Below are 19556 nucleotides of genomic sequence, written 5' to 3'. Positions count from 1 at the left end.
TAAAATATGCAAACGAGGGGTGCTTTGCTGACATATTAAAGAACACCAAGTCTTTAAAGTCAACATGGGTAGCGAAACAGGAAGCAAATGGATGGTCTTAAAGTGTTTTCATTTAAATGTCATCTGTGTACTCCTCAGACCCTACTCATGTGATCGGGCTGTATCCAGACTTGCTTCCCTCTGACTACAGAAAACAGCTGCATTACCCCAATCCTCTTCCTAGCCTGTCGGGGGCTGAGTTGGAAAGGGCACATCTAGCACTTATAGACTACCTGACACAGGTGAGTTATTTTACAAACTCTAGTAGATTTCACACATTTTAAAACACTCTTTGGCAGTTAATACTTAAAGAGCTGTATTTGTAGTGACTTATTGTGAACCCTGCACAAGTTTCTGTATCAGTGCTTTCTACCATGTAGAAGTTCATGGGTAGGCAGGTAATCTTTTGGTCCTTGGGCCGACTATTACATGAACTATTAACCACACACATTATCGATGACTGTATTGGGCTGAAACATGCTAGAATGCCGTTGAGTGGTGCAGAGTCCTCTTTAATTATGAGTCTTGCTTCTCCTTTGATGCAAATGACCGTTTGACTTTGAAACTAATATACATGCACAATCAGTGCAATTCAGACTTCCTAGGAGAGAGATGCCCAAAGTAATTCCTTTCAATTACCTGGTATCTCTATGTTTCATTTTTTTTTTCTGTCTATTGTAATAGTTTCTAGCACCCCGTGCTTTTTACATTAGTGTGTCCTTATGTTAAGGTATCTCTGTTGTTACAATGTATTAAATAGCATCCATCAAGTAAACTTAGGTATAATATATGACTTTGAATACTCCTGTCCAAGAATTTAGCCACACGCCTATGCTAACTTGCAGACTACCTTCTCCCTTTTGCACTCCTTACATGACTCACAGAGCTCCATGGTACAGACTTGGATAGTTTTTTTATGGTAGTGCAGGTAGTCTCTAGAAAGGCCAGATCACAAATTTGTAAAATGAGCTAGGATGTGGATTTTTATGTACATGTTTGCTCTATCCAATTAAATCTTTCCCTATTGGTTTCAAGGGTGTGGGTGTATATTTACAGCTTTGTTGCTTTAGTGTCTGGGGGCTCTCAACAGTTAACAATATTTGTTTGAATAACAGATTTTGATGATTCTTAGATATATGTTGCATCCAAGCCAGACCCCACTTGATAAAGTGTTTTAGGAGGTTCAGACATTACAAGAAGCCAGTGATAGACATGTGATAACTCAAAAGTATCTCTTTTACAGAAACGCAGCCACCTGGTAAAGCAGCTGAATGATTCGGATCCCTCTACCACATCTCCTCTAATGGAAGGCACTCCAACAATCAAGTCCCGCAAAAAACTGCTTCAGATAATTGACACCACCCTGCTCAAGTGCTACCTGCATGCAAGTATACCAGTGACATAATTTCTGATTTATTGTGGGATAATTAGAAGAAGGTACAGGAAATAGGACTTAGTCCGTCATTGACCAACAATCATTAATTTGCCTGTATCAAACAAAGGAAGAAAGATGTTTTCAGAATTTATTATGTGCTGAACAAAGCAGTTTGATTATATGCAGGTATGGCAAGAGTAAATTTGCCTGATAAGAATACCTGCAGTGGAGGTTCTGTAATGATCACATCCAAACTGGTAACTTGATGAAAATCATCCTGCTTGGGCAGTCATTGGAGGATCTGAAAGCTGTTCCTTTAATTGAATCATGAAATTTCATTGTTCACTGTCATAGGTTGGAGTTTGTGGTAATGAGATGACTTGGCAAATTTTGTGTTTTAGAGCTCTTCAACAGGTTTAGAGTTTTAGTAGCTGAAGGCTAAAGATCTTGCTTTTTTGTAGTATGTAAAAAATGAGATTTGTTCTTCCATCTGCAAAAGTGTTTAGGAAGCATTTGGTGCAGTGTGTCGTGAACTAGTACTGTATTCCAATTACCTCGGAAGTCAGATATCGGAGCAGGGATTAACATCACACCTGAGTTAATCGTGATCCTGTAAAAAGTTCAGAAAACCGATATGGATGCATCCAACAAAACCTTTGTTGTGCTTTCTCGAATATGGTGCTGTGGCACTCCAAGTGGATTGACAACAGGCAAACTCGGGCTTGATAGAACCAGATCTTAATTTCCAAGATGGCAATCCAACTTAAGGGGCCATTTCAGTTGAAAACTCTGACTAGGAACTCGAAAATTCTGACTTTCCACTTCAGATGGAGTGCAACACAGGAGTTCCAAAGCACATAGTGCCAAACACTTCCAGTAATGCCGTCTCAAGGCGGATATCACCGTCAAACACTGACTAGTAATAAATGCAAGCACAGAATCTTTATAAGGTAGATGATTTATTCATCTCAGTATTCTAGTCACAATGAAGCTCCATGCAGTACAAAAGCAATCCAAGTCGAACAAGGTCTCAGTACAAAGTCTAAATGGAGTGGTCGAAAAACAGCAAAAGGGTCAAACTTCCAAAATGTACCATTTGCATAAGCACAGCAAAAACACAGTTAGCTTGTCGGCTCCCTGGAAGTTCATTGTAAATGCACACTAAACTTTGGAAAACCTCTAGATTTATAGGGCAGATGGTAGAATGCTGGCAGTGTTTGGCAGGTGGTCCTTTGTCTTTGGGGACCACACACAAGACACACGTAACATAACAGTGGCTGCTTATATACATAGACAGAAAAAGTAAAGAATGATGCACGTAATCAACATAAATGAAACAGTCAAAAATGAACAAAGATATGTAAAACATGAATTTGAACCTCACGTGACATAGAGAGGTCTATGCAAAATGCTTTCATCATCAGAAGTGGGTTCTCCTAGGTAAATATCTAATATTCATTTTGGGTTGGTCCATCAGTAATGCAGTGAGTCAGTGATTGTGTTAAGTGGAGTATGTGGCTATATAAATAACATGAGAGTCTGTCACTTTGTTAAGCTCAAGCATTTTCATATTTTAGGGAGTGGCTAATAAACTGAATATCTGTGCTAAGTCTCTTGGGTAGATTAAAGAATAAGCTTCAGTACATCACATCATGACAGAACAGAGCAAACTAGCAGTGTCTTGCTCAGTCCCCATAGGGTCATAACGGTATGGATCAACTTTCGTGGGAGTAACATTCCTAGGAAATGGCGCCAAAGCCAAAAATGCAAATGTTAATACATTGAACCCATGAGAAATAGAGAGTTAGGTTCCTGTGACCACCATAATATGTAAATTTTCACTAGAGATTGCTCAAAGTACACTTTTCTGCATAAAATTCTTAACATAACACTATTCATGTTAATAAACCGTTTTCGTAATGCAGAAAAAAATTTTTTGTTTTTTGTTGGTTATACATTAGAATTCTGTTTCCTTTTCTGTGACCCTAAAAAAAAATAGTCATTGCAGACAGTTCTCAACATCACTTGCAACACTCTGTCCTTCAAAGTTGGCACTGAAGGACGCATCTGCTTGAAATAACATGCCAGCGATATCTGCTTGGTGTTCCTTAAAGTTCTCGGAGCATGGGAGCATAACAGAGGTGTGTTGATGTTTAACCTCAAGGTTGTAATCGATTTTGGTGCAAGCAGTCTCAATGTCTCTAGCCAAGTTGGTCTGTTGGTTAATGTTAAACACATTAGACGATCTGACACCTTTATTTTCTCACTTAGCTGCGTCACTGACTTTGCACGCTTGGGCATAGCACCCGAAGGACTTGCATTACACTTGCATATGCACAGGGAGCTCTTTACTATACAACAGGAGAGTGAAAAAGACCAGTGAAGCATCTACTAGGATACTTGTGTTCATAGTGCCTCTCATTTTTTTTCTGCAAAGCCATGAACCCAGCAAATGTGTGAGGTTGCTAGCATGAAAGTAAAAAAAAAAAAAAAACGGCATGAATACTTGCAGTCATGAAAGTTAAACACGCAAATGTTGAGGAATGACTTTATGTGGCTTCTCAATGCTCTCATTCGTCCACGTCAGACTTTTCTGAATGTAAGTCTACTGAGGTAGATTATTACTTCTTAGTATTTCCTTATTGTTCTATTTTCTCCCAAACTTTTTAATGAAATTGATGCTTTAAGATGAACAGACATAGGTACCAAAAGAAAAGATTGCAAATACAGATATGTAGCTTTAATAAGTTTTTAAAAAAAAAAAAAAAGTATGAGTTGTTAATCTTAACTATTTAGCCAAAAATTAATATTCTATTAGAAGTACTGATGAGTCAGTGACTCTTGCAGAACCGAAGTTGGAGCAAAAGTTAGAGTGGTTCGCCTTTCAAAAAAGTATGTGAAACCAGCAAAATTCACAGCATTGACTCTTTGAGAACGATGTTTAGTTCCTGTCTGGAAGCATTCCCCTTTGCCAATTCTGTATCTATTTTGCTGTCTTTAAGTGTTTAAATTAACACTAGAATCCCTGAAGCCTATGAAAAAAGGTGTTATTCAATTTATATGTTGCTGTTAATGTTTAAAAACCGAAGCCCAAATATCATTTGTCACAACCTAAACATGTCTGCTTAGATGGTGTAGAGATAAGATCGGCTGCTTCATAATCAAGAGATTCCGTGTTTAATCCCAGGTCCTCCCCGCATTTACTATTTTGAGTAGTAGGATGCTATTATTATTACTATTATATAATAAAAACATTCATTTGATTTGAGTTTGTTACACCCGGTGTAAATTTTGACTGCTTGTAAAAGTTAGTACTTGTTTTTTTATTATTCACTTTTATTCTCTCAGTGATGTTCACGTGGTACAACAAACTTGCTTATCCCTTTCCAATGGCGTTTACTTCCATTCTTTGCACAAGAGCAGTGATGACCACAGTTGTTGCTGTGGTTGATGCCTGCTCAGAACTATTTGTTGTACCGGCAATCAAATATCCAATGCCCTGTGACCGCTATCAGACTGTCATTCATTATAATTATATATAAAAGCTCACTTGTTGCGTTATACATTTTGTGAAAGTGTTTATTTTATATTTGGACTTCACACAGTCTTCACACATTATACACTTCATGTCAACATTTGGTCAATTATTACTATAACTTGAAAAAAGTTTCTGTTTTAGTTATGTATTCAACATTTCTTGCCTCGCATTTCCTGTCATCCTAAATTTAACCAGATCGTTGTAGAAACGGAACACATATGAAATGTATGTATTCCAAGTAAAAATGTATTATTTACCATATATAATTCCAGACACCTCACACCCAGATAAACAGACTTGACCTCTGAGAATTTTGCATCTGACTTGACTTCAGCTGCCTCGGTGGGGGATGAGTGAGCGCGCTGTTTGCTGCTTGTGTCGATGGACACATTTGCAAAACAAAGACGCTGATGAAGACGAGTGAAGGAATTTAAGATGGCCCAGTATTACAATTTTTTTCGTAGGCTTCAGTGATTCTAGTGTTTAAGTTTTCTAGTGAAAATTCACCAGAATCACTTCCTGTCATGTTTTACTTTTTGTTGAGCAGTAAAACATGTGTTGTAGTTGTAGTAATATGATGCTAACTTTGCCAGTTCTAATAACCGTTTTGGTGATTTCGTTTTGGTGACAGAAATAGTATTGAGTACATTTCTCCACGTCTGTTTTCAACTTGCATTTCCTCATCTGCAGAAATCAAGAAGCAGGGCAAGTTCCTGTGTAGTGCTGTGCAGAAGAAAATAAGCAGCATGTCATATTTAAAAAAAAAAAAAAAATCCAGGATTCCTTGTTTTTCCACAAAAATAATTAGAAACCCCCTAAAATGCTCTTTTTAGTGAGTGTCATGTTTTCAATTGCAACATTGCTTATGAAACAAACTTTAGCATTAACTATCTACAAAGTAAAACTTGGCTGTTTTTGCTCATCACTGATTAGCAGCATTAATTTACTTATTATTTTAAAAAATAAATCAAATAAAACAAACATACAGTCTATATGACCCTCTAGAAACAGAGCTTGACATCCACGGCCCAAAGTTTTCCCTTTGACAAACACTTAAATCATAGATTGCCATAACTGTATAATAAGAAATGAATGTAAGCACATTTACATTTTCACATGTGAGGAGTTAAACGATACCTCATATTTAACTAAATAAATGTCTGATTGTTTTGTTTCTTACTCCTAGTATATGCTACCTTTTTAAAGCACCCATATGCTAGTGTGTCTGTTTCTGTTTCCTGCACTACAGACTAATGTTGCTCTGGTGGCACCACTCCTTCGCCTTGAGAATAACCACTGTCACATTGAAGAGAGTGAATATGTCCTGAAGAAGGCTCACAAGTATAGCGAGCTCATCATCCTCTATGAGAAGAAAGGACTTCATCAAAAAGGTAATGGCACTGTCATGACCAGGCAGCTGCTGCTGTTTTACTGTATATAGACAGATATGTTTGAGTTTACTCATCTAATCTCATTTCCTCTTGCTATTTGAAAAATAAACACATAATTCTGTTAACTTTCTTAATAGAAAGATATGGTGCACCTTTCAGGTATGGTCCGATATGGTTGAACAATACAGAAAAAACTTGTGTACCCCTTTTTTAATTTATTAAATGAGCAGTGGTAGAGTATGGGTTTGAAATTTAAAAAAAAAAAAGAAAGAGGCCTCCTTCTTTCAGGTTTATCTTCTGATACTCACTTATAGGGTCTGAAGGTGAAAGACTGCATATAAATTATCTTGTGAGTTGCTGAAATGGCATACGAGTTGCGTTTTAGATATGGCACAACATAATATATGAACTTTAGTGACCAGACTGTTTACAGCAGCGGGGCTCGCCTCGCATTAAATCGGCAGTTATAGCTGACGCCATCCATAGGACATGAATAAAGTGTAGTTGGACTCCCCTTTGTTGGCCCGATCTGCCTAACCACTTGTATGTTGTGACATGTCCAATTGTGCTAATTTTTGTTGACTCCATTTAAATGCTGGTAAAAACGTTAACAGGGACATATCTGCACCTTAAGTGTTCACTGGTATTAATTAACCAGTTAGTTGTTAAAGCATCCCTAGACAGATAGCTCTGCACTTTTTGTTTCAAGTTATCTCTTATATTGTGGAATATTGAACCTATCCTTTGACCTTGTACTCCGTAAAAGTGTTGGTCAGGCGTGTAGTTACAGCTTTTATGGAATGAGAGAAAAGTGTGGACATTGGCATTCTGATAAGTCCTCATCTGCAGTGAGATGAAATATCTTCTTGGTAGTAGCGAAAAGACACCAGTGCCTTATGTTTCATGTGTTTCAATTTAAATTGCTCTATTGGAGTGTTTGGCCTGTGGTAAGAGGTAAGACAGCGAAGTGCCCATTTATTAATTTTATTTAATCTTCACACATGACAACTGCTTGGGGAGGACACATGGGGGCCACCTTTAACCAGATAGAGTGCTGTAAATTTGTGCAAATAAAGAAATGGGAAGTTTTTAAAATAAAAAGTACAGTAGGAAGGAAACATTTACAAAACGTTTTGAGTTTAAGCTTTGCAGGATCTAGCCCATTATTTGTTTATTTTGCCAATTCTACATCGTCTACCTTAATTTTGCCCCTCTTCTTGGTCTTTTGGAGCAGTAGCTTGGCTTAAACAAAAGTATTCATGTACCAGATTGCTGAATTTTTTATTTCTCTTGTGGCTGTCCATCATGAATAGGGCACAAGTTCTTTCCCCATGATTCTCGGTCTCAGACAGACAGACAGACAGACACACACCCTTCCTACTGTGCCAATACAACAATGCTAGTTAATATAATTATATGAATAGCAACATGAAAATGGCTTTGTAATGTACAAAACTGCTTTTTGTTTAAGAGAAATGGCATCATCACCATATCTTGAAGATGTAAAATCTAAAATGTTGTTACTGCATTTTTTTGAGATGTTCTTAAGCTGGCCTTTTGTTCAGTCATAATGTACAAAAGACTGTTCTTCTGAATGCAAGTTTTACTGCAGGAGTGTTTGCTTAACAGGGACAGAATAGAGCTTGGCTGTGTGTAGAGGTGCTGATGAGACTATTAAAGTGAAACTTTCTCACCTACCTAGCAGACCATTATTAAAAAACTTTCCATGTGTAAAATGGTTAGCAGACATTCAAGAGCTGAATTCACTTTTTGCAGTTAGTAATGTCTGTCACATTTAGTAATTATAGTCATATGAAAAAGTTTGGGAACCCCTCGCAGCCTGCATAATAATTTACTCTACTTTCAACAAAAAAGATAACAGTGGTATGTCTTTCATTTCCTAGGAACATCTGAGTACTAGGGTGTTTTCCGAACAAAGAGTTTTAGTGAAGCAGTATTTAGTTGTATGAAATTAAATCAAATGTGAAAAACTAGCTGTGCAAACATTTGGGTACCCTTGTAATTTTGCTGATTTGAATGCATGTAACTGCTCAATACTGATTACTTGCAACACCAAATTGGTTGGATTAGCTTGTTAAGCCTTGAACTTCATAGACAGGTGTGTCTAATCATGAGAAAAGGTATTTAAGGTGGTCAATTGCAAGTTGTGCTTCCCTTTGACTCTCCTCTGAAGAGTGACAGCATGGGATCCTCAAAGCAACTCTCAAAAGATCTGAAAATAAAGATTGTTCAGCATCATGGTTTAGGGGAAGACTACAAAAAGCTATCTCAGAGGTTTAAACTGTCGGTTTCAACTGTAAGGAATGTTTATGCTAGGGCAGAAATCAATTACTTTAACATTACTTACTAGGAGCCTTCACTACTTTACTAAACCAAAACCTTACTTAAAATTTAAACTCTACTGTAAATTCACAAACACAATTAAAATTAAGCATGCAATTAAGATTCAATCATTTCAATTACTTGATCCTTCCTGGATCAGGCACAGTTTGTTCACGGGTCTGTCCAGTGTGTTGTTTTTAGTTTGCACGCAAACCCTTCTGACTGCACCTTTGGCATCTGGCATTGTCTTGATGACTCGACCCATTACCCAGGAATTGCGAGGCGTAGCTTTATCTACAATTAAGACAATGTCCTCTGGTTCAAAATTTCTTCTTGGTGCAAGCAATTTTTGACGTTGCTGGAGTATTGGCAAATACTCTTTAGTCCATCTTTTCCAAAATAAATCAGCCATGTATTGCATTTGTTTCCAGCGTCTTTTTGGATATGGTTCCTTTTCTGAAACGAGTTCAGGTGGTATTTCAGGTTGAGTGTCCATCAATAATATATGATTGGGTGTGAGTGGTTCCAGATCATTAGGGTCGTTTGATGTCTCTGTGAGGGGTCTGTTGTTAAGTACTGATTCCACTTCGCACATCAACGTAGGAAGATTTTGATCATCAAGGGTTTGTTGGTTTAATGTCGAATTTAAAATCTTTCTTATACTTCTGATTTGTCTCTCCCAAACTCCTCCTTGATGAGAGGCTGATGGTGGGTTAAAAATCCATTTGATTTCTCTTTGCATCATTTCGTTGCCGATTTTTTCGTGTTCCAAATTTTTATAGCCTCCCTTAGCTCTCTTTCTGCTCCAATAAAATTTGTTCCATTGTCTGAGCGCATGATTTTAACTCGGCCTCTTCTACTCTTGAACCTGAGTATGGCTTGTATGCAGGAATCTGTGTCTAAATTATGCGCGACCTCTATGTGCACGGCTCTAGTTATTAAACAGGTGAAGATTACTTCATACCTTTTAAATAAGCTTCGTCCTCTTTTGACAAAAAAGGGACCAAAATAATCAACTCCAACATTAGTGAAAGGTGGTTTGTTGGGCACTAGGCGATCTTCTGGCAAATCTGCCATTTTTTGCTCACCTACTTTCGCATTGTATCTTCTACATGTAGTGCACTTTGAAATTATTTTTCTGATAGCTGCGTTTGCTTGAGGTATCCAGTATTTTTGGCGTAGTTCTGCTAATAAATAATTACGTCCACAGTGTTTGTGTATTTGATGAAGATGTCTGATTAGGAGCGTAGCGATATGCGAACTTTTATGAATAATTGCAGGGTGCTTGGCTTCTTTTGGCATAGCAGATTTGCTAAGTCTACCTCCGACTCTTAATATTCCTTCTTGTAAAACTGGATTCAGTTTGATGATTTTGCTACTTTTTTTATAAGCTGATTTTTGTATTGGGCTTTAAATTCCTCTGGGTAAGCTTTTAATTGAGTAAAGCGAATAAGTTCGTCTTCTGCTTTAGATAAGTCGTCTATGGACAGTGGATTTAGCCTCATTGATGATTTGTATTCTTTCATATGTTTTGCGATCAGTGTTTTTTGTTTCTCTGGGCTGTGTCCAGATTTACTGACTGTATATTGAATTGCCTTGCTCTCTTCTTTCAGGCGCATTAGCATGTCCTTGAGCCTAAGGAACCACGCTACTGCTTTCTTTAAATTGAACCATTTAAAGTAGTGCTCTACAAGTCTTTTTACTGGTTCGATTTTTTCTTCAACAATTACACAATTTGCTACACACCTTTTGATTTCCGGATCGTCACTAGTAGACAGGTCCATTTCATCCGGTCTCTTAGGCCATTCATATTCTGGTTTTATCAGGAAGTTTGGGCCTTGTATCCAAGTTTTACTTTTGACAAAACTTTCTATTGTTAATCCTCTTGATGCCTGGTCTGGTGGGTTATGTGCAGATGCGACATACTTCCATTGCGAGGGTTGTGTGTGCTCTCTTATCACAGCGATTCTGTTGGCAACGAAAGTTTTGTAGCATGCGTTTTCATTCGCAATGTACCGTAGTACTGTGGTGCTGTCTGTCCAAAAGATTGATTCTTTCAGAGGAATCTTTAGTTCTTGTTTTAACATTTTGTCTATTTTGACTGCTACCACTGCTGCTGTGAGTTCTAACCTTGGTATAGTTACAGGTTTTAGTGGTGCCACTCTAGATTTCCCCATTAGAAATGAACAATGTCTCTTATTTTCCTTATTAGTCAGGAGGAGGTAGGAAACAGTTCCATACTCGTTTTCTGAGGCATCTCCAACATGATGTATTTGTCCGGTCATTATTTGACCGAATTCAGGAGGTTTAATGCACCTGTCCACATTATAATCTGCAAGTAATTGCAAATCGTCCATCCATTTCTTCCATTGACGAACATACTTAATTTCCACTTCTTGATCCCAAGCATATTTCTCTTTACACATTTCTCTTAGAATAAGCTTACCAGGTAATATGACTGGCGCTAAAAATCCATGCGGATCATATATTGAACTAACCACGGACAGAATACCGCGTCTTGTAGTAGGCTTATTTTAATAATAATAATAATAATTTTTTTGCATTTATATAGCGCTTTTCTCACTACTCAAAGCACTTAGCAATTGCAGGTTAAGGGCCCTGCTTAAGGGCCCAACAGAGTAGAGTCAATATTGGCATTTATGGGATTCGAACCGGCAACCTTCCGATTGCCAGTGCAGATCCCTAGCCTCAGAGCCACAACTCCGCCTACAGCTTTACTTGAAACTTGAAACTGTCAGTTTGTGTGCACCATTGGACGCCCAAGGCTCTTTCAACTGGTAATAAGTCATGACTTAAATCCACGTCTTTTTAATCTATTGCTCTGTCTTCTTCAGAGATTGTCAGCAAGACTGCTCTGCTGTTACTTACCAATTTTGTAAGATAGAATCCTCCTTTTAAGCATAGGGTTTGTAGATCCTTGGCCAATTTTATGGCTTGTTCTTCAGTAGCAACTGACTTTAAACAGTCATCAACATAGAAGTTATTTAACACACTGTCAACTGCTTCTTCTGAAGCTGTACCTCTTGCATCCTCTGTTGTTTTTCTTAAGGCATAAGAGGCACAACTGGGCAACAAAGTAGCACCGAAAAGGTGCACTGTAATTTTGTATTCCTCAAGTTCATTGTTTAGATTACCCTCAGGCCACCACAAAAAACGAAGGAGATCCATGTCCTTTTCTGGAAGTTTCACTTGATAAAACACTTGATGTAATGTCTACCATGAGAGCGATTGGTTCCTCTCTGAATCTTGTAAGAACTCCAATGAGCGTGTTAGTTAAATCAGGTCCTTTCAGCAACTGTTCATTTAGAGAAAAACCTTGGTAAGTGGCCGTACAGTCAAAAACCACTCTGATTTTGTTTTTCTTTGGATGATATACTCCATGATGAGGGATGTACCACACTCTCTCTTTTTCAAGGGTTTGTTGTTCAGTGGGTACCTTGATAGCGTATTCTTTGTCTAAAATATCTTTCATGAAGGTTTTATAATCCTCATGGAATGTTGGATGCTTCATGAGTTTCCTTTTAAGTCCAATAGCACGTTGTTTTGCAACACAGTGGTTGTTTGGCACGTCAAGAGTTTCGTCTTTAAAAGGCAGATTAATGCAATAATGTCTGTTCACTAGACTTGCAGTATCTGAAGCTATGCGCATGAATTTAATGTCCTCTTCTGACATTTCTTCCTTTTCCTCGCGTTCTGGAAAGTCTGTATTGTATTGCTGAAGCAACATTTGCTCCACCTTCTTTATCGTCACGTAATTAACTGAACATCTTTTTACTTCTTCGTTGTCTGACTCCTTCTCATAGCAAATAACAACCCATCCTAGGACCGTTCTTATTGCAAAAGGTCCATCCCCTTCGCTTGGTATAAGTTCCAATGGCTCCATGACTTTACGAGAGTCTGTGCCTATTATCATGCCTACTTCTGCATTTATTTGGGGTAGATGCACGTCTTTAAGGTAGGGCCATTTCAAAATATCTTCTTAGATAGGAATTTTTTTTTTTATGTCCAGGTATAACCGTTGCTGTATGCACGTCTGGCAAGTTGTAAAATGTGTTGTCTTCTAGCCCACAGACTTGTATACTGGGTAGGAGTTTACATTTTAATGGTCTTTCTAGGTTGTTTAGGGTGTCGAGATGTAGGTTCAATTTTCTTCCTGTGAGATTTAATTGCTCACTTAAACTTTCTGTGCAAAATGTAGCTGTGCTACATGAGTCTATCAGAGCATATGTTTCGATATATTTTTCGTTCCCTTTGGACTTGACTTTAACTGGGACCACAGCTAAGACACCATTTCCGGCCCCGGTAACCATACAAGACTCTTTCGATATTACGAGCGTACTTGTAGGAGAAGTGTCCTTTTGTATCGATTTAGTGTTTTTTTCTTTAAGAAGTTCAACTATTATCATCAGAGTTCTCTTCTTTATTTTTATGTAAAATAACTGGGTGAAAATGAGGACATTTGCTGCATTTTATCTTTTCTTCACAATTTTTACTAAGATGTCCTTGTTTAAGGCATCTAAAGCATAAGCCTTTGGATTTTAAAAAGTCAATTTTACTTTCGTAAGTTAGTTTCTGAATTGCATTACAGTCATTAAGATCATGCCCTTTGTCACATAACCGAACTTTTCTTTTTCCCTTTTGCAAGTATTACTTTCATATGAAGCGCCATACATTGGATCTAAGGAGGATACGAGCCGATCTTCTAAAAATCAATATAGATCAGCGAGTCCTGGTCTTCTTCCTTCCCTTTTTTCGAACTTTATTGCTTTATTTTGCCAGCGCTCTCTTAGCTCTTGGGGAAGCTTTGATGACGTAGTATGAATGTTTAAATTGTTATCAAATTCGTGTTCGTTCTTTAAACCCGACATAACACTTTTGCAATTGCCAAGAAAGAGTGTGTATGCTCTTAGGCTTTCTCCATCGTTCGTTTTTATTTGTGGCCACATCCTGATATTCTTCATGTAGGCATCTCCTATTTATATTTGATTTCCATTAATAGTCTCTATCCTTTCTCTGGCATTTCTGTACCCCACTTCTGGTGGTAAGTATGCGCAGTCCTGTGGAATGCTTTTAGGTTCACTTTTAGTAAATTGTATCAAATACTCTAATTTATCACCAGGATTACTTGTTATCTGATCGATGGTTCGATCAAATGCCCTTATAAATTTAATATAAGTCAGTCGGTCACCATCAAATATTGGCACTTTTATATGGGGTATATTAGGCGCTTGTGTCTTGTTTTGCGGATGATCGTAACATTGTCCATAATGCCGTTGTTGAAAAGATGCGGGCGCTGTATTATCTTTACTTTCATTCATATTCATAAAATTATAATCATGTGGTTTTACATCTCTTACATCTGTTTTCGGGGGCACATTATTAAGCGCTCTTAATTTTGCGTCGGATTCTGCAATGGCTGTCTCTAAAACCAATTGATCTAATTAAAAACCATATTCCTCTACACCTTATACAAGGCAAGGCTGTCACTAACTAACTGAAGAATAATGTTTATTCCAAGCTGTTAGAAATGGCAGCCTTGCCTTGTATAAGGTGTAGAGGCATACGGTTTTTAACCGTGACCGCACGTAACAGTGCTCAATGGCCTTTGGGCTCTTTGAATGTGAGAAATAACAAGTAAAGAAAACTTGTTTATTTAAGTACCGCACCGTACGCTAAGGCGTACAGAAGAAGAAATTAAGAATCTTTAAGTATAGAAATAACTAAAGTCTTTCAAGAAAAGCTAAGTTTATAGAAGATACATTTTTTCCTTTTTTTTGTCTGTTATTCTACGTGTGTAACTATTTTTTCTTTTATTCTTGTTTGGATTATTCGCTTTTAACTTTCACTAAATACCTTTAAAACGAACTCTTGGACTCTGAGAATTCTTTTGACACGGGTCTTACCAGTGCCTGATGACACCTTATATTTCAGCAGCTACAAATGGAATCAGGAAATGGAAGGCCACAGGCACAGTTGCTGTTAAACCCAGGTCTGGCAGCCCAAGAAAAATACAGGAGTGGCATATGTGCAGGATTGTGAGAATGGCTACAGACAACCCACAGATCACCTCCAAAGACCTGCAAGAACATCTTGTTGCAGGTGGTGTATCTGTACATCGTTCTACAATTCAGCGCAGTTTGCACAAAGAACATCTGTATGGCGGGGTGATGAGAAAGAACCCCTTTCTGCACTCACGCCACAAACAGAGTCGCTTGTTGTATGCAAATGCTCATTTAGAAAAGCCAGATTAATTTTGGAACAAAGTGCTTTGGACTGATGAGACAAAAATTGAGTTATTTGGTCATAACAAAAACCGCTTTGCATGGCGGAAGAAGAACACCGCATTCCAAGAAAAACACCTGCTACCTACTGTCAAATTTGGTGGAGGTTCCATCATGCTGTGTGGCTAGTCCAGGGACTGGGGCCCTTGTTAAAGTTGAGGGTCGTATGAATTCAACCCAATATCAACAAATTCTTCAGGATGATGTTCAAGCATCAGTCACAAAGTTGAAGTTACACAGGGGTTGGATATTCCAACAAGACAATGACCCAAAACACAGTTCGAAATCTACAACAGTGTTCTGGAATGGCCGTCACAGCCCCCTGACTTGAATATCATCGAAAATCTATGGAATGATTTGAAGCATGCAGTCCATGCTCAGCAGCCATCAAATTTAACTGAACTGGAGAGATTTTGTTTGGAAGAATGGTCAAAAATACCTCCATCCAGAATCCAGACACTCATTAAAGGCTATAGGAGGCGTCTAGAGGCTGTTATATTTGCAAAACGAGACTCAACTAAGTATTGATGTAATATCTCTATTGGGGTGCCCAAATTTATGCACCTGTCTAATTTTGTTATGATGTATATTGCATATTTTCTGTTAATCCAATAAAGTTAATGTCACTGCTGAAATACTACTGTTTCAATAAGGCATGTCATATATTAAAAGGAAGTTGCTACTTTGAAAGATCAGCCAATGATAAAAATCCAAAGAATTAAGAGGGGTTCCCAAGCTTTTTCATATGACTGTATTTTGGCATCTCTAGCCAGCATTTAAGATGGTGAATGACTGATCCAAGGTGTACACCTCACACTCTATTCATTTTAACATTCTTGGTATAATGGCACTGGAGAGTGCTGATTGCTGCGAACTCCTCAGTCAGTCAGTCATTGAAGTAAGAATTTTGCTTGTTCTGTACAGTGTGACTAATAAGTTTTTCTTCACTATTCTGTGAATTAATGTGGATTGAAAAAAAAAAAAAAACAAACATAGTGGACTACTGGGCAACACTTGGCATCACAAGTACACTAGTGTTGCATCTCCATCAGGTCAAGAGTGTGCTAATCATTGCTTGTCTACACACCATATTGGGATAACTTATTGGTAATTAAGTTTGAGCAACACAGACCAATAAAATGATGACACTGATTTAGAGTTTTAATATAGATACTCCTGCGGTGGGTTGGCACCCTGCCCAGGATTGGTTCCCTGCCTTGTGCCCTGTGTTGGCTGGGATTGGCTCCAGCAGACCCCCGTGACCCTGTGTTCAGATTCAGCGGGTTGGAAAATGGATGGATGGATATAGATACTCAGCAGATATAGATAGTTATATAGTTGTAGATTATGAAACAATATTGATTAATGAATTATATCTGTCATTTATTTGTTTTGCAGCCTTACAAGTACTGCTAGATCAGTCAACCAAAGCCAACTCGCCTTTGAAGGGACATGAGCGGACAGTGCAGTACCTACAGCGGCTGGGTAAGACAATATTAATATGTAAAGACATAAAGCAAGGATCAGAGTGCTGGCTGAAATCTTTTACATTGAGTGACAAGCCACGTCAGATCAGGTTACAAAGGGCGAAGAGCCTGGGCTCAGAAATTTTTATTGCTTCAGGTTTCCATTTTAATGCACAGGCCTGTGGACGTACTGAAATAGACTCAACTTATCTTGTGACTTGATGAATGTGTGTATTACACACTGTTCTGTTGGCATCATTCAGTAATTCTGTAAACCCCAGTTTAACTGGAAAGCACTGTTAAGAAGCATTGTGTGGTATTTAAAATCAATTATATGATTTCTTGAATTATTAAGAATCATAACTTTGTCACTGATATATTACATTTACCCTCTGAGCCTGATAGCATGCAACATGCCTGGAATCTTCTGATTGACATAAGACTAAAAAGTAAAAATATAAACAAAAGTTGTACGTCTCTTTATTAGGGTTAATCCCATATTAAGAAAGCTATTACCAAATTGCCTCATATTAAAATTCTCTACTCTTTGTTCTGATCTTTTAAATAATTTTTTAAGTTTTGAAATGTGAGGCATGCCAAGAGATAAGACAGTAAGCCCAAGCTTTCTATACTATGTGTTAGTTCTGGGCGGTATGACCAAAATTCTATTTCACTGTATTTTTCAAAATTATACCAATTTCACGGTATTGGACGGTATTTTTTTCCCATGCATGAGTGGATGTTAACCACATTTTCCACTGCAATTACTGGCTAAGAATAACCTATTCCACTGTCATGAGAATTGTACAAAAAAAACATGTTAATGTGCACACAAGTATTAATACAGGTTTGCATGGCCCCATAAAGTGATAGTTTTCAAGGGGGTGGCACTAATGAAGAGAAGGAATCACATTACATGACATTTGCAGTCAAAATGTAGAACCTTTTTATTAAACAAATTTTGCAAACAACTTGAACTAAAATTTTGACAACATGTTTTCAATCATCCAAAGAGGCATTTAGACTTAGTAAAATATCCAGAGGTGCTTGTCAGAAGTTGTATTGCACTGAACATGTCTTAGAAAAGGAATAAAGAATAATTTTTTTTTTGTAAACCAATTACACTTTCTGTTAATGTTAACAATCTCTGTCCACTGACACGTTAAAGTGACTTTTTAAACAACTTTACCATCATTAAACTGCATAATATTTAAACTAATAAATAATAACAATAAAATAAATAATAGTGCAACTTCCAGTAATAATACTATTAATTCAAGACTTCAAGCCCAAGTGCATTACACAGTATTCACCAAATAAAAATAAAATAAAACAAGTGCAAGTTGGTGATGAGATCTTTACCAACTGAACCATCATTAAGGCAAACTACATTAATATGGACCTTGCTTCAAGCTAATGTATATACATAAATAATAAAACTGCAACTTGCATTTATAATGCTATTTGTGGTATAGCCCTACGGAAGCGTATTAGGGCCACAGGGAAGGAAAAAAAAACATATGTCGAGAATAAAGTCGACTTGTTGACTTTATTCTTGACATTTCCACTTTATTCTCATAGTTTATTTTTTAATTAAAGTAGAATGTCGTAAAGTAAACTTCCTCCTAAAATCAATTTTTAATTTACTATATTTTCTCAAACCCCATCATAAGTTAATGTAGCACATTAAATGCTATGTGTTAAGTGTTCCCCGACCCAGTTGTTAATCGCTGTAGGCGCTTCTTAAACTGACTTCCTCTACACTAAGAAGAGGCGCAAGCAGCGATCGCCGTACAGAATCCATTCACTTCATGATTTTCCTGCTCTTTGAACATTTAGAATACTAAGATAAATACTTGATATCATTTTCAGGATGAAATACATTAAAGCAGGTATTAAACATGCACGGTGGTGTGGCGGTATTGCTGCTCCCTCACAGTAAGGGGTCCCCAGGTGTACGTTCAGAGTAGAGAACCTTATGGCAGGTGCAACGAGGCTCCAAAAAAACTAGATGTACAAATGGGTATCGCACAGGTTTAACTGAAATATTGTGTACATGTTGGGTTCGTGATCTGGTAGTCGGAGACACAAACAATGAATTCAGTGGATATTCTTCTGAGCGGGCTTTCTTTATTGCATGTGTGCTGTCTCTATCTGACGTACCAAACCCCCAGTTCCTATCCTTCTTTTTTCTTTCTCCATATAACCAATTACCACACAATAAACGTCTTTGTGAAATTAAAACTAGTTATAACTGTAGACCACGGAGTGTTCAGAACTTAAAAAAAAAAAATCTTTGTTATACATGTTTAATTATGCCGTCCATTCAGGGTTGCGCCCATCCCAGCAAGCATTGTGTGCGAGGCAGGAGCAAATCCTGAATGGGGCCGCCAGCACATCGCAGGATGAATACAAGCAATACATACACTAGCAGGATCAATATAACGAAACAAAACCCCACATCCTACATGACTTTGAAAGGAAACTGAAGCACACTGAGTAAACCCACCAGAAAACATGCAAATTCAAAGCAAGGAACACCCGCAACCTCCACGCCACCGTGCCCCCACATGATTAATACATGCTTTAATGCATTTCATCATGAAACTTATATCAAGTGTTTATCTTAGCATTCTAAATGTTCAGGGAGCAGGGATATCATGAAATTAATGTATTCTGTGTGCTGCAAGAGGAAGTCAGTTTAAGAAGCAGTAGCAATTAACATGGCTCCGAGAACACTTAATACAAAGCATTTAATGTGCTACATAACTTATAACAGGGTTTGAGAAAATCTAGTAAATTTAAATATTCATTTTAAGATGAAGTTTAGTTTGCGATGTTCTACTTTAATAACAAATTACGAGAATAAAGTCAACATGTCGACTTTATTCTCGTCATAAGCATCAAGATTAAAGTGGAAATGTCGAGAATAAAGTCAACATGTCGTCACACTATTACACAGTACCCAGGTACATTACACAGTATTGAAAAAAATAAAACAAGTACAACTTGGCTTGCAGTATTATCCAGTAGTATAGAAACAGTATTCACACATTTGAACATAATGGTCCACATCCGACCTTTTAAATCCAAAGTATCTCC

The 19556-nt window shown here is 37.6% G+C and overlaps 1 protein-coding gene across 2 annotated transcripts in view; it reads left to right on the top strand.

Moving 5' to 3' along the window:
- Nucleotides 1-19556, top strand: part of vps39 (VPS39 subunit of HOPS complex) — a 199400-nt gene that overhangs the window by 56904 nt on the left and 122940 nt on the right. For both annotated transcript variants that reach the window (XM_028821154.2, XM_028821153.2), the window contains exons 12-15: nt 139-281; nt 1283-1423; nt 6202-6343; nt 16387-16473. In XM_028821154.2, the coding sequence (XP_028676987.1) occupies nt 139-281; nt 1283-1423; nt 6202-6343; nt 16387-16473 (513 nt within the window). The remainder of the gene's footprint in view (nt 1-138; nt 282-1282; nt 1424-6201; nt 6344-16386; nt 16474-19556) is intronic.

This window comes from Erpetoichthys calabaricus, chromosome 16 (genome assembly GCF_900747795.2).
Source record: "Erpetoichthys calabaricus chromosome 16, fErpCal1.3, whole genome shotgun sequence".
In the NCBI taxonomy this organism is placed as follows: Eukaryota; Metazoa; Chordata; class Cladistia; order Polypteriformes; family Polypteridae; genus Erpetoichthys; species Erpetoichthys calabaricus.
The sequence above is the reverse complement of the archived record's forward strand: the minus strand, read 5'-3'. Positions and strand labels throughout refer to the sequence as shown.